Source organism: Salarias fasciatus, chromosome 13 (genome assembly GCF_902148845.1).
Source record: "Salarias fasciatus chromosome 13, fSalaFa1.1, whole genome shotgun sequence".
Lineage (NCBI taxonomy): Eukaryota > Metazoa > Chordata > Actinopteri > Blenniiformes > Blenniidae > Salarias > Salarias fasciatus.
The window spans coordinates 28,439,867-28,454,119 of NC_043757.1; the positions used below are offsets into that span (position 1 = coordinate 28,439,867).

The 14,253-nt window shown below is 54.3% G+C and overlaps 1 protein-coding gene across 1 annotated transcript; it reads left to right on the forward strand.

Annotated features, from left to right (window-relative positions):
* The first annotated feature begins 7,135 nt into the window (after positions 1–7,135).
* Positions 7,136–14,253, forward strand: LOC115399527 (inactive pancreatic lipase-related protein 1-like). The gene is given in 12 exon segments (XM_030106952.1): positions 7,136–7,184; positions 7,716–7,867; positions 8,037–8,156; positions 8,892–9,026; positions 9,796–9,904; positions 10,132–10,302; positions 10,305–10,367; positions 11,217–11,335; positions 12,694–12,823; positions 13,488–13,602; positions 13,935–14,102; positions 14,190–14,253. Coding segments are annotated over 12 exon segments (1,395 nt in total).

Consider the following 14,253-nt stretch of genomic DNA (forward strand, 5'->3'; position numbering starts at 1 on the left):
CTGAGAGCAGGAAGAAACTCCTGAAGTCCAGCCTGCCTGTTGCTGATGAGCAAGGCAGCCAATCCTGCTCTGCATCAATGCTTCAAGTGGCCTCAGCTCATGTTTCAGCCCTAGCTAGTCCTCATTCAGCCCTAGCTAGCCCTCATTCAGTTCGAGCTAGCCCTCATTCAGTTCTAGCTAGCCCTCATTCAGTGCTAGCTAGCCCTCATTCAGCCCTAGCTAGCCCTCATTCAGCCCGAGCTAGCCCTCATTCAGTACTAGCTAGCCCTCATTCAGTACTAGCTAGCCCTCATTCAGTTCTAGCTAGCCCTCATTCAGCCCTAGCTAGCCCTCATTCAGTTCTAGCTAGCCCTCATTCAGTTCTAGCTAGCCCTCATTCAGTTCTAGCTAGCCCTCATTCAGCCCTAGCTAGCCCTCATTCAGCCCTAGCTAGCCCTCATTCAGTACTAGCTAGCCCTCATTCAGTTCTAGCTAGCCCTCATTCAGTACTAGCTAGCCCTCATTCAGTACTAGCTAGCCCTCATTCAGCCCTAGCTAGCCCTCATTCAGCCCTAGCTAGCCCTCATTCAGTACTAGCTAGCCCTCATTCAGCCCTAGCTAGCCCTCATTCAGCCCAAGCTAGCCCTCATTCAGCCCTAGCTAGCCCTCATTCAGTTCTAGCTAGCCCTCATTCAGTGCTAGCTAGCCCTCATTCAGTTCTAGCTAGCCCTCATTCAGTGCTAGCTAGTCCTCATTCAGCCCTAGCTAGCCCTCATTCAGTGCTAGCTAGCCCTCATTCAGCCCTAGCTAGCCCTCATTCAGTACTAGCTAGTCCTCATTCAGCACTAGCTAGCCCTCATTCAGTACTAGCTAGCCTCATTCAGCGCTAGCACCAAACAGCAGAGGTGACAGTAGAAGCACCACAACATGCTGACGCTTTAGGAGTTTATAAAACTGCCATTAATGGATTAAGACAAAACCAACGTGATCCTTGGTTCATCTCATCGTCAGAGAACTGATCGAACAAGTCATTTTAACAGAGAAGTGTCCTTCAAAGTTAGTTTTACATTTCAAAACAGAGCATGGGCTACATGCACAGCTCCATGACTTCCTGAAGTTCAGACAGGTGTGTCTGGTGTGTGTACTGAGGTCAGACACACCTGGATTAATCAGTTCATCCTATCTTGAAACACATAAAGGTGCTGTCTGAACTTCAGGAAGTCATGGAGCTGTGCATATAGAACATTACATTTGAGCTTTTTTTTCAGGTGATCCAGCATAAATAAGCCCACAGACTGTCAGAAGAACAGTGGAAGTTGTTGTGTTTTGAGGATTTAGAGAAAGTGTTCGACTGCGTCCCTCGCGGTGTCTTGTGGGGTGCTTTAGGAATACGGAGTCCGGGGCCCCTTGTTAAAGCGATACTTCAACATTTTGGCAAATTGGCCCATTTAGGGCAATTCCCTAGTCATTTAGAACAGCATACTTACTTTTTTTGTGAGGGTGAGCTGTTGTTTATTCAGCGGTGGGTCTGAGGGGAGCTTCACGGCGGACATAATGGAAGTGGATGGTACATTTGCTTCCCTCGTCAAACTCATCAAATACACAATCCAACAACCACAAAACACTCGGGTGGACACGTTATAATCCAACACATTCACTACGCTGTGGAACACCAACAAATAATATTGTAGCGTTACGACATTGAAGCAAATACTGGGAACTACTTTTTCTTTTGAAATCACTACGCCCAGACGCCATGTTTAGTAAGTAGTTCCGTCTTAGCAATCTTCACAAAAACCACTCAATCTCGTAATTTTGCATTAATATTTCACAGCGTAGTGAATGTGCGGATTATAACGTGTCCACCAAAGTGTTTTGGGGTTGTTGGATTGTGTATTTGATGAGTTTGATGAGGGAAGCAAATGTACCGTCCACTTCCATTATGTCCGCCGTGAAGCTCTCCTCAGACCCACCGCTGAATAAACAACAGCTCGCCCTCACAAAAATAGTAAGTAGGCTGTTCTAAATGACTACCGAATTGCCCTAGATGGTCCAATTTGCCAAAATGTTGAAGTATCGGGTCGTCCGGTCTCTGTAGGACTGGAGTAGGAGTCTGGTCCGCATTGCCGGCAGTAAGTCGGACCTGTTCCCGGTGCATGTTGGACTCCAGCTGCCTTTTGTCACCGGTTCTGTTCAGCGTCTTTATGGACAGAGTTTCTAGGTGCAGCCAGGAGCTGAGTTGGGGAGGGGGTCCGGTTTGAGGACCACAGGACTTAATTTCTGAGTTTTTCAGATGACATTGTCCTGTTGGCTTCATGGAACCTGGACCATCATGCACTGGGGCAGTTTGCAGCCGAGTGTGAAACGACGGGGATGAGGATCAGCACCTCCAAATGTGACGCCATGGTTCTGGACCAGAAAAAGGTGTTCTGCCCTCTCCAGGTCGGCGGAGAGTCCCTGCCCCAAGTGGAGGAGATGTGCGGATTGGAAATTCTCACATTAGAAGGGGCGGGGCTTGGTGACGTGGGGAGGGGTTGTGCACTGACAGTGGGGGTTGAAAAGGTGGAAGTAATCTGTCAAAAGGAGAGTGTCTGCATGACAGCTGTCAGCGCTGTGTGGAGTGAAGCCCGTCTGTTTCGTTTCTGTCAACCTCCACACCATCCTGACATACTCAATATCTCATCGCATTATTGTCAGGTATTGTATTGTGTTGTATCATTGTCTGTATTAGATTGAAAAGGCCCAACTTATTATATTACATATTCACAGACAGTCCTACACTCTATGGACCGTGGATCTGATGTACTGTGGTAGATCCTGGAGTTGGAGGAGAACTCGGTTGCAGTGCTGAGGGTGAAGTGATCTGCGTCCTCACACTGTGAGGTCTGGCAGTGAGGAGGTCTAGCCGGTTCAACAGGGGGTGCTGGATCCGAGGGGGACAGTTTGTTAGTGAGAGGCGGGGCTACGATGGTAATAAACACTGAAGTGAAGTATATGAGCAGCCCTCCGCCTGGTGGTTTTACCCTCGGGGTGTTACAGGCTCAGGTGAGCAGCAAACTGTAAACGGTAGGGAAGAAGTGACGTAGTCCTACATGAACACCAGCTGCAGCTGGGCTGACTGCTGCGCTGAGACGGAGCCCGGCGGCTGAGCGAAGTCCTGGACTGGTGCAGAGCGGAGTCCAGAGGTTGGCTGGCTGCAGGACGAGGTCTGGAAGGTCCACAGAGGCCCGACTGGGCTCTGAAGGTGTCAGACAGCGGGATGACGGATGAGGACTGAGAAATGAGGCGAACTTAACGCAGCCATTCAGGATCTGAGGCTGAAAATCTCTGACAGAACTGATGCTCTGGTCCAGCGTCCAGCGATGGTCCCGGGTTGGCCATATAACCCCGGGTCAGCCTCCTCGCATGCAGACAGCACAGAGGGATTAGACCCGCAGCAGTGCAGTGGCCGAGGGGAGGGCCGGGTTCCTAATACTGCTTCACAGCGTCAAAACATGAACCGGTGTTTATTTGTTAAAGGGCCAAGAGAAGACCAACCAGAGGAGGAGTGCTTTCCCTTCAAATCGTTCCAGTGTTCAGCATTTTCCAGCATGAATTGCTCTACTTCACCTTATTCACATGTCTTCCAGTCCACTCCTCTGATTTTGTTTGAATCGGGTTTTATTTTGCACTTTACTTTGTTACAGTAAAAAGAAATCCGCTGCTGTCACCGGCCATTTCCTGAGTTTGGTCATGTGGTCAGCTCAGTGGTTTCTTCATCGCTGATGCAGCGTTGCTGTCTTCGACCCCCAGATGAGTCCCAACAAGATGCGACCTCTGACCTGCCTGCATTCACACTCTGAGGGTCATTTAATGGCAAATCAGAGCAGTTCTGATTTGTTCTCTCGGTTTTAAACGCTGTAATGCTTTAGTTGACACTCATTAGGCATTCAGCCTAGACGAGGTCACAGAAAGACAGTGCCATCCTTCCAGAGGGAGTGTGGGCCGGTTTGGGCTGGGTACAGGCCGGGTAGTTTGCTGTCTGGGGTATGTTCAAGCTGAAGACCTGATCTCTGTCCAAACAGAGCATTCCGCTAGAGGAGGATGGCTTGAGGAGAGTTTCAGATAAAGACGCAGCAGCCTCTCCCCTCCTGTTGCTTCGCTCCAGTCTCAGGTTTTCTCCAAAGGGTGAGCAGCGCCGATGCTTCCTGGTCTCAGTTAACAAACTAGTGAACACACACACACAGGCTGAGAGCAGAAGAGCCTGGAGAACAGCCGGAACTACATTTACTCCTCCTGACAGGATCCGTCCAGCTGCTGCTCTGCAGGTCTGAACCGGCTCAGGTCTGTACACACTGTTCCCACCTGTCCCGGGCTGGTCTGTATCGCTGAGCAGAAGGAGGGAGAGTGTGTGTGTGTGTGTGTGTGTGTGTGTGTGTGTGTGTGTGTGTATGGGGCGGGGGGTCACGGGCTAAGATGTTCCTGCTCTTTAATCAGTGTGACAGTGGCCTCATGTGCCTCTCCACGAGCAGACAGGTGTGTGTGTGTGTGTGTGTGTGTGTGTGTGTGTGTGTGTGTGTGTGTGTATGAGTTATTAACTTCATAATTTAGGAGTGTACATTTTGTGACTGGTGCAGTGAAACGGGCGGTTTGACCTCATGACCTTTGTGCCTAACCCAGCAGAGGTGAAGTGAGTCTGTGGAGCTTCCTGTTGTTCCAACACCTCGGTCTGGATCAGAGTGGAGAAACTCTTCAGACTGACATATGGTTTTAGTTTGAGGTTTTAGTTATCGGCCCCGAAGGTCAGAGAGAGAAAATTTTACCAAAATTATTAGATTTTAAACCAGAACAATCAGTTAAGAACCTGGGCGTGATTTTTGACTCTGAGCTAAATTTTATTCCACACATTAAAAACATAACTAAGATTGGATTTTATCATCTTAAGAATAAAGCCAGAGTCGCCCGTTTCTCTCTCAGGCCAGTACAGAGGTGCTAATGCAGCTTTTATCTCCTGTAGATTAGATTACTGTAATGCCTTGCTCTCTGGTCTGAAACAAAAAGAACATTTCAAACCTCCAGTTATTACAAAACTCAGCCGCTCGCGTGCTGACGAGGACCAGGGGGCGGAGCCACATTACACCGGTTTTACAGTCGCTGCATTGGCTCCCTGTCCGCTTCAGGATCGATTTTGAAGTTCTCTTATTAGTTTATAAATGTCTTAATGGCCTTGCGCCGTCTTATTTAGCTGCTCTGTTTTTACCCTATCGACCCTCGCGGCCCTGAGGTCCTCTGGCAGCGGCCTATTGTGTGTTCCTAAAGCCAGAACCAAGACCCACGGCGAGGCGGCTTTTAGCCACTACGGCCCCCGCCTGTGGAACAGCCTGCCGGAGAACCTCAGGACCGCAGAGACCGTTGATGTTTTTAAAGGGAGGTTAAAAACACACCTTTTTAATCTGGCTTTTTAATTTGGCTTTTTTTTTTTTTTTTTTTTTTAATCTTTTATAGTTCTTATCGCCATCATTTGTATTTTTATTTTTATTTTTTTTATTTTTTATTTTGCATTTTTCATTTTTACTAGCATTTTTATTTTAATATATTTATTCGTTCTATTTTTAAGTTCTAAGTACTTCTAACTTATTTTAATTTTTTTTTTTTCACTTTATAATCTTATCTTACTATTAACTGCGTATCATGTCTTTTTATGTTTTTAGCTGTTTTAACTCCAGTGTTTCCTGAGGGGGGTTCTTCACACCGGGAGTGGGTCCTGGTCCTCTGCTGGGGTCACTGTGTTCTGGTCCTCTGGTCCTGGCTGGCCTGGGGGGGCTCCACACCTTGGTGTGCGGGTTCCCCTTGGTCTGGCGGGGTCGGGGATCGAGCGCTGGGGCCCCAGTATTAATGACCTTCGCCTTCTCCTGGTGTGAGGGGCCCCACTGGTAGTGTTTTCCCATGATGCTTAGTGCCATGCCATGTCTCCTCTGCTGTGTGCAATTGATTCAATGTGTGTGTGTGTGTGTGTATGGGTATGTGTGTGTGTGTGTGTGTGTGTGTGTGTGTGTGTGTGTGTGTGTGTGTGTGTGTGTGTGTGTGTGTGTGTGTGGTGTATACTTACTGATGGTGCGGGTTTTATTCTTTTGTTTTTATGACTGTTTTTACTGTTCAGCACTTTGCGTTGTTTTTATAAATATGAAAAGTGCTCTACAAATAAAGCTTGATTTGATTTGATTTGATATCTGAACTAACAGGTTTCTAAAGCAGTGACGTGAGTGGGCTAGCGTTTAGCTTAGCCGTTAGCCCAGCGCAGCAGCTGTGCTGATGCTAAGGCGACCATACGTCTGTGCCTGGCTGGACATGTCCTCCTGACGTCCGGGGGTCTTCTATCGGACTGGATAGGATGCGTGGGTTCTGTTCAAAATGTCCTGCAGGCCAGTATTGCTGCAGCAGCTTCGTCAACAGAGGGAATAATCAGCTGTGCCTCATCCGGAGCACAGCGGGAACGATCCTCCGACGTTCCTCTGACTCACCGCACAGCGGAACATGACGGGGCCGGGCAGTACCGAGGGAGGTACCATGGTGAAGCCACACAGAACCACTCAGGTTCACAGCGCTGAATTTAGAAATAATGTCCCATAATCCCTTTCACTTCAAACTGCAGAGGAACATTTCAAATTAGCCGTTGTGGTCCCCGGGAATCTGGGCATGTCTGCAGTGTGTTCAGCAGGACGGCAGTGTCTTCTCCTGCGGTTTGAGGATATGGCCACCGTGGGTCCGGTCACACTTCCTGGTTCTGAAGAAGCCTCTGGTCCAGTGTTCGTGTTCTGACTGCGTGCACAGGGCCGGGACGGCTGGACGTCCATGAGTTCAGACAGGCTGCTGGAGGCCAGACGAGCATCGCTCCACACGAAAACATGAGGCTTTCTCCTAATCTACAGAACACATGTTCTGTTCCTGAGCACATGCATGTCTGCGCCCGGCGTGTGACCTGTGAGGAAATCAGCGTCACCTGGGACTTTCCCCAGTCCTCGTGGACAAAACTGCAGCTGTCCAGAGGACTTAAAGCCCGGCGGTGGCGGCTGGCTCCGGGTCTTCCTCACGGCTCGCTGCTGAGTGTCACGTCCTCAGACTCCTTCTGCTCCATCTCATCTGAAACCTCATGGAGCCTCGCGTCCAACAGGGGACAATGACGTGGACTCTGGGTGTCCTCTGCCTCCTCATCGCTGCATCCTGTGGTGAGCTCACCTTCAAGTCTGGAATCAGTGTTTGGACAAAACTGTTCGAAGACTGGAAACGATGAGCCAGTTCAATTCAGTTCAGTTCAATGCAGCTTTATTAAAATACCACCAGGTAACAACACGGTCATTTCAAGGCACTTTGGCAGAGAACACTCAACATGAGCGAGGAGAGGAAGAAACCTGCAGAACCAGGCTCAGAGGAGACTTTCTGCAGAACCAGGCTCAGAGCACGGGGTTGGGGTCAGCATTGCTCCTCTTGCTGATCCCTTCATGCTCGTGTTGGACTGGTCCATAACTGTGTCTCTGCTGTAGCAGTGGTCTCATGCTGACCCTTCAGTCTCTGCTCCAGCCGATCTGCTGACTCCTGCAGGTCTCCTGGTGTCCTGATAAGTCCGGGACGTGCTGTGGACCAGGCGGACGGCGGAGCTGCAGGGTCTCTCGGCCTGGTTAAAATGCTGAGACGTGTTGTGACCGCAGAAGCGAGCCCTGCGGGAGGACTGAGTGTGTGTACGTGTTGTTCTGCTGCAGCGCTGGAGGTGTGCTACGACGAGCTGGGCTGCTTCGAAGACCTGCCGCCGTGGGGGGGCACCGCCCAGAGGCCCGCCGCCATCCTGCCCTGGTCTCCCCAGGAGGTGGGCACCCGCTTCCTCCTCTTCACGCAGAAGAACCGCTACTACCAGGTAAGGGGGGCGCTCGTTTCATCCACCAGCATGTGATGGAAGGACAGAATGATCAGCATGTGGAGACTGATGGGTGGAATCTGAGACACTCCTGAGTCTCCGTGGCTTCAGGCTCAGACCACAGCAGGAAGCTTCAGCACTGATGAAAGCTTCTCTAATGAACCCACAGGAGATCAAACCCGATCAAAGCATCCAGGCGTCAAACTACGGCGGCAGGAGGAAGACTCGGTTTGTCATCCCAGGCCTGGTGGTGACAGACGATGAGGACTGGCCTCAGGAGATGTGCAAGGTACTGCTGAGCACCGTCCTCCATCCAGAGCCCTGTCCCTGTGGACACTCAGCCAGGCATCATGGGACACTGTGACCAGAAGGACACGATACAGGCTGGTTTTTCTCTCATGGTCACTCCAGATCCCCCCGTTCTGCTCTCAGTCTGACTAAAGTGCACGAGCTGTTTCCCTCCTGTTCTGTCAACGTGCACAGCTGGAGGTCAGCACCGCTTCCAGCCTGAGGTGGAGGAAGATGCTCTATCAGCTGGCTGGATTGTGGTGGAAAGACCAAGCACAGCTTGTGTCTGGAGGGTTTTGAACAAAGTCAGTCTGATCCAGCGAGGAGAGAGCTGCGCACGCTAATGCTAATGCTAGTGCTACTGAAACATGTCGGTGACTTCAGGAACCAGTAAGCAAGAGTTTGAGAAACAGTAACAGAGCATCCCAGGAGACACAGCGACTCTTCACGCTCCGGGACAGCAGTTGTGGGTCGTCGGGCTTCACAGGAACCTGGATCCTTTCCAAAGGGGCCATCAGGTTCTGGGTCTCCTCCCTGGAAATGTAAAACCACTGATCCATGTGTGTTCAGTACATGCATCCTTTGCTTCACAGTTTTACTTTCAGCGTGTCTCTGTCAGGAAGCCGGGAGGAGGCTTTACTTCTAGCCTTGTCTGGTTGTTCTGGAGCTCTGGGTCCAGGTTCGGGTTCGGGTTCGGGTTCGGGGCTGACAGTGCCGCCGCTGCTGTGTGCTGCAGGTCATGGTGAAGCAGGAGAACGTCAACTGCATCGCTGTGGAGTGGAAGAAAGGAGCCCGGACGCAATATGCTCAGGCCGCCAACAACGCCAGGGTGGTGGGAGCCCAGGTGGCGTCCATGCTGTCCTTCCTCATGGTAAACACACACACACACACTCACATGTCCAGCCTTCCACACAGGGAGGGAGGACTCGGTGCTGGGGGTCGTCAGGTCGCTGCACGAGCAGGACGTGATTCCAACAAACGTAACTTGAAACGTTCTGACTGGACCCTGGACACTTGAGTTTTCCTTTGGTGGGTTAAAGTGCCACCGAACGAGCAGTCAGGCCACCAGCGAGCCTCCCTCCACTCCACCCCTCCAGCTGAGCTCCCATCAGGCACATGAAGACCGGGGGGGTGGAGGGATGGGGGTAACTTCTGAGCAGCTGAACCGCCAGCCATCACTCAGCTCAATCCCAGCACCACAGCCGTCTCTCCGTTTGGGCTCCAGCAGGAATCTGGCTGTACGTAGACGACCCGTCGCTGCTCGGATCAAACGTCTCCGTCGACATTCAGCCGTCAAATCGTTTCAATATCAGCCAATAAGTGAATTATTCCTCCTAAACACAGAAGTTTTGAATGAGGCCTTTCATAGCGTTCCCTCTAAAACTGGTCCGCAGGCCCAGATGGTGTTTGTTCCACCAACACACACTGATGTAAACCTTCAGGAGCCGCAGTCCAGCTTTAGTGTCCAGAAATACAGATTCTGGTTCATGCGTCCTGCATGCATTCGGTGTTAAATGTGTAGAGGTGTGTTTTCCCAGAGGAGCTTCCGGGATTGTCAGATCTGTTTCGTGTTTGGTGAGAAGGCTGCGGTCTGCCCCCTGCTGGGCGCAGAGCTGACCGTGTTGTGTCGTGTGCTCCAGGGCCGCTACAAGCAGACCGCAGACAAGTTCCACATCATCGGCCACGGCGTGGGAGCTCACGCCGCCGGGGAGGCCGGCAGCCGGACACCGGGCCTGGCCCGCATCACAGGTGGATCTGCTGCAGCTCGCCGCCTCACAGAGCTGGAGGGGGCGCCAGAGAGCGTCGCTCAGCTTCACTCAGCTCCACAGAGCTCCATATATCTTCAGAGAGTGTCACACACACCGACACAGCTTCATGGAGCTCACACACCTCCATTACGCTTCAGAGCTTCACCCTCCGGCGCTGGTACCGCCGCTCCTCACACAGCTCAGGACTGACACCTCCCTGGTTTCCAGGACTGGACCCGGCCGAGCCGTACTTCCAGGACACGGATGCGGCGGTGCGCCTGGACGCCGGCGACGCCTCCTTCGTGGACGCCATCCACACCGACGCCCTGCCCTTCAGCTCCGGCCTGGGCCTGGGCATGAGCCGGCCGGTGGGCCACGCCGACTTCTACCCCAACGGAGGGAGCTGATGCCCGGCTGCTCCGCCAACAGAGGACCGCCCAGCGAGCTGGACGCCATCTGGCAGGGTGAGACGCCGCCACGCAGCCTCCGACAGACCGCCGCGGTGGAAACGATGTGGGGACAGAACCCAGACCACCATTCATCCCACATTCACTGGGCCGCCATTTTGAATGAGGTCATGCATCTCCCATAATTCTTGGCTCAGACGTAGAAGTTGTTCCTTTTGGGTTTTTTTAAAATAAAGAATCAAATACACCATCTTCTCGAAGCACAGGCAGCACGGCGTGGGGATCGCAGCTTCCCGGTTCATTCCCATCATGCCGTGTGGCTCACTGTACGACTGCTGAGCGGTGGACTGGACTCCCGCCGCCTCCCGGCTCCAGTCCACATTCTGATGGGGGCAAAACGGCCTGTTTCTGTGTTTTTACTGATGTCCAGCTCAGCTCTGGAAGCAAGCGCTTGTTGCTTTTCCCGTTCTCTCCGTCACCGTCCGTTCATGACACGGTGACTCACACAGGGCTCCAGAGTGCCGGGGGGGGGGCCCTGTGGAATATTGGAGCGGTCCCAGTGGAAAGGCGGCGGAGCTATCCCATGACGGCGGTCCTCCTTTGAAATGTGCCGCTGACTACCAAGGCTCAAGTGGCGGCATTGGTGGCGTGCCTGGTGTGTGTGTGTGTATGTGTGTGTGGGGGGGGGGGCTGTTGTCACAGCTGAATATGTCACTTTTGATCCTGGAGATAAGAGAGGAGGGGGGAGCCGGCGGCGGCATAGCTGGAGGTCCAGGAGGTCCAGGAGGTCCAGGACCCCGCCTGCTGAGAAAACAAGAGGAGCTCAGACCCGTCCTCCTCCTGCTCCTGCTCCTCCCTCTCTGATGTGGTGAAGTGTTCTCACGCTGCCGTGCGCTCCTCCCTCAGGCGACTCACGGTTCGATGCCTGTAACCACGCCCGGGCCTACCTGTACTACGAGGAGAGCCTGGTCCAGCCGCGGGGCTTCGTGGGATTCCCCTGCTCCGACAGCAAGGCCTTCGCCGCCGTAAGACCAGGCCGCACCCCTCCGCCACGGACGCCACGGTCCGGAGGGTCCTGGGGTCCAGAGGGGGTTCTGGGGGTCCTGGAGGGTCATAGAGCTCTCTGAGAAGTGCTGGAGGGTCCTAGAGGGTTCCAGGGGGTCCTGGAGGTTCCTGGAGGTTCCCAGGGAGTCGCTGTCCTGCTCTGTCCAGACGTCTCGTTACACTAAATCTCCTGAATGTTCCTGAACTCGGTTCCTGAAAAGCCCAACAACTGGCCTGTCGGCGTCATGGGGGGGGGGTTAAAGAGTCTGCAGATCCCTCTGGGTCCCTCCAGGACCCTCCAGGACCCTCCAGGTCCCTCCAGGACCCTCCAGGACCCTCCAGGACCCGGTTGGTTCAGACTGTGGGGTGAGGACGGCTCCATCAGCTGCTCCTCTTCTCCACAGTGATATTCTCACCCATCAGTACAGCAGGAAGGATAAAAACTGTAATCCACCGAGTATCAGGATGAGATGAGACACTGTGGAAACAGCAGCGCTACAGGACCAGGGTGTTCATTCATTCATTCATTCATTCATTCATTCATTCATTCATCTGTTCTGAAGAAGAAACAGTTTAAGAAGAAGACATGAAACACAGGGTAAGACCTGCAGTGGTGCACCAGCGCCCTCTGCTGGACTGACTGCACACTGTGTCATGAAGCTGGGTCCAGCGACGTCCCCCTTCATCCCTTCATATCGCTGGACCCTGGCAGGACTCATGTCTCCTGCGGTGGTCCGCTCAGCGGCGGGGCAGTGGGGCTTGGGAGGGGGGGGGGGGGGCTCGGTGTGAGATAAACCGCAGAATCCAGTCCAGAGAAACCAGATGGTTAACTGATGGTGAAATGATCATGAAATTAAAGTTAACTGACAGTTAATGGATAAATTAAAGATAGCTAGTTGATAGTTAATTGATGCTTAATTGATGATCAGGGTCTGTAGTGGGGGACAGATCAGGGTCTGTGGGGGGGGGGGCAGATCAGGGTCTGTGGGGACGGAGCCTGGTCCCCCCAGCCCACCAGCTGTTGCTGCGGCTCAGTGTCTCTGGTTTGGACGGGCGGACGGGCGGTCCGGGTCCTCCTGTCTTGGTGGACGGCCTGTGCCTGCAGCTGTTGCGGTTAATGCGGCTGATCCCGGCGGGGGACACATGTCCCCATCAAAGCCTGCCAGCAATGACCTCATGCTCCGCCGTCCACCTCAGAGACGCCGCCGGCCCTGCGGGGCAGCGGGCAGCGGGCCGCAGCACTCTCCCCGCCGCAGGGTTCGAGTCCGGAGGCGCCGGACCGCGTGCCGACAGGAGACGCTCACCCCTCCCACGCCTCACGCATTCTTTGTCTTTGCAGGGACAGTGTTTCTCCTGCCCAGACGGCTCCTGTCCTCTCATGGGACACCATGCTGACAAGTCTGCCGGGACGGACGGCGTCTCAAAGACAAAGTACTTCCTCAACACCGGCCGAACGGCGCCCTTCAGCCGTGAGTCCCCACCCCCACCCCCCCGCCCCGGGGGGACAGCACGTCCCCACCAGGTCACATCCACCCAGCAATATTCCCACCTGTCCCCCATGTGAGGGACACATTGACCTGTCCCCCAGGTGAGGGACACATTGATTTGTCCCCCAGGTGAGGGACACCTGCAGATGCAGGACAGCTGAATATTAACATGCTGATGATTAATATGAATGAACATGGGGTGAAACATGTGGCCTGCGGCCCTCCACACGCTCCAGTCCGGCCTCCAGGAAGTCACTGATCCTGAAGTGGCTGCAGTGGAAGCTAGCTATGCTAACGCTAGCTGACCTGTGACGGATGAGGAAGGAGGGAGCAGCAGGGGCGGTGGAGCCTCCAGGGGGCAGCAGGGGGGGCGGAGCCTCCAGGGGGCAGCAGAGGGGGCGGAGCCTCCAGGGGGCAGCAGGGGGGCGGAGCCTCCAGGGGGCAGCAGAGGGGGCGGAGCCTCCAGGGGGCAGCAGAGGGGGCGGAGCCTCCAGGGGGCAGCAGGGGGGGCGGAGCCTCCAGGGGGCAGCAGAGGGGGCGGAGCCTCCAGGGGGCAGCAGAGGGGGCGGAGCCTCCAGGGGGCAGCAGGGGGGTGAGGAGCTCTGGAGCGCCCCCTCCTGACGGCCTGGTCTTCTCCCGTCTGCAGGTTACAGCTTCAGAGTCAGCCTGACCCTGGACGGCCCCAGTTGGCCCAACCCGGGCTTCATGTACGTGGCGCTGGCGGGACAGTACGGCACCACCCAGGAGCACCAGCTCCACGTGTAAGACCAGACCCCAGACCCTGACAGCCCAGACCCTGACAGCCCAGACCCTGACAGCCCAGACCCCTGAGACCCCAGACCCTGAAGCACCCGGGAGCAGCAGACCCTGACGGGAGTCCCAGACAGGCTGACTGGATGCAGCAAAACCACCGGAAGCTTTTGTTACTGCTTGACCTGTTTAGCTGTTTCAGTAGGAGACAGTCCTCATCTCACACACACACACACACACACACACACACAAACTGTTTTCCGGTCAGGTTATGAGGAGGCGCTGCAGGCCTGCAGGTCCAGCTCCTGCTCTGACCTCTGACCTCTGACCTCCGTCTTTGCAGCGGCACGCTGGTGCCGGGACGGACGTACGACATGCTGCTGGACGCGGAGCTGGACGTGGGCCGGGTGGAGGAGGTGAGGTTCCGCTGGAACAACCACATCCTGAACCCCATGCGGCCGCGGTACGGCGCCTCCCGGGTGGCGCTGCAGCGAGGATCGGACCAGGAGACGTGGGTGGCTCTGCTCAGCACGCCGCTCTGCTGCCCTCTGCTGGCCGCACTGAGAATGACCTGGCTGTCCTCCTTCCTCCTTCCCAGCATGCAGTTCTGTGGAATGGAGACCGTGGTGGAGAACGCCGTCCAGGCCGTGCCCCCCTGCTGA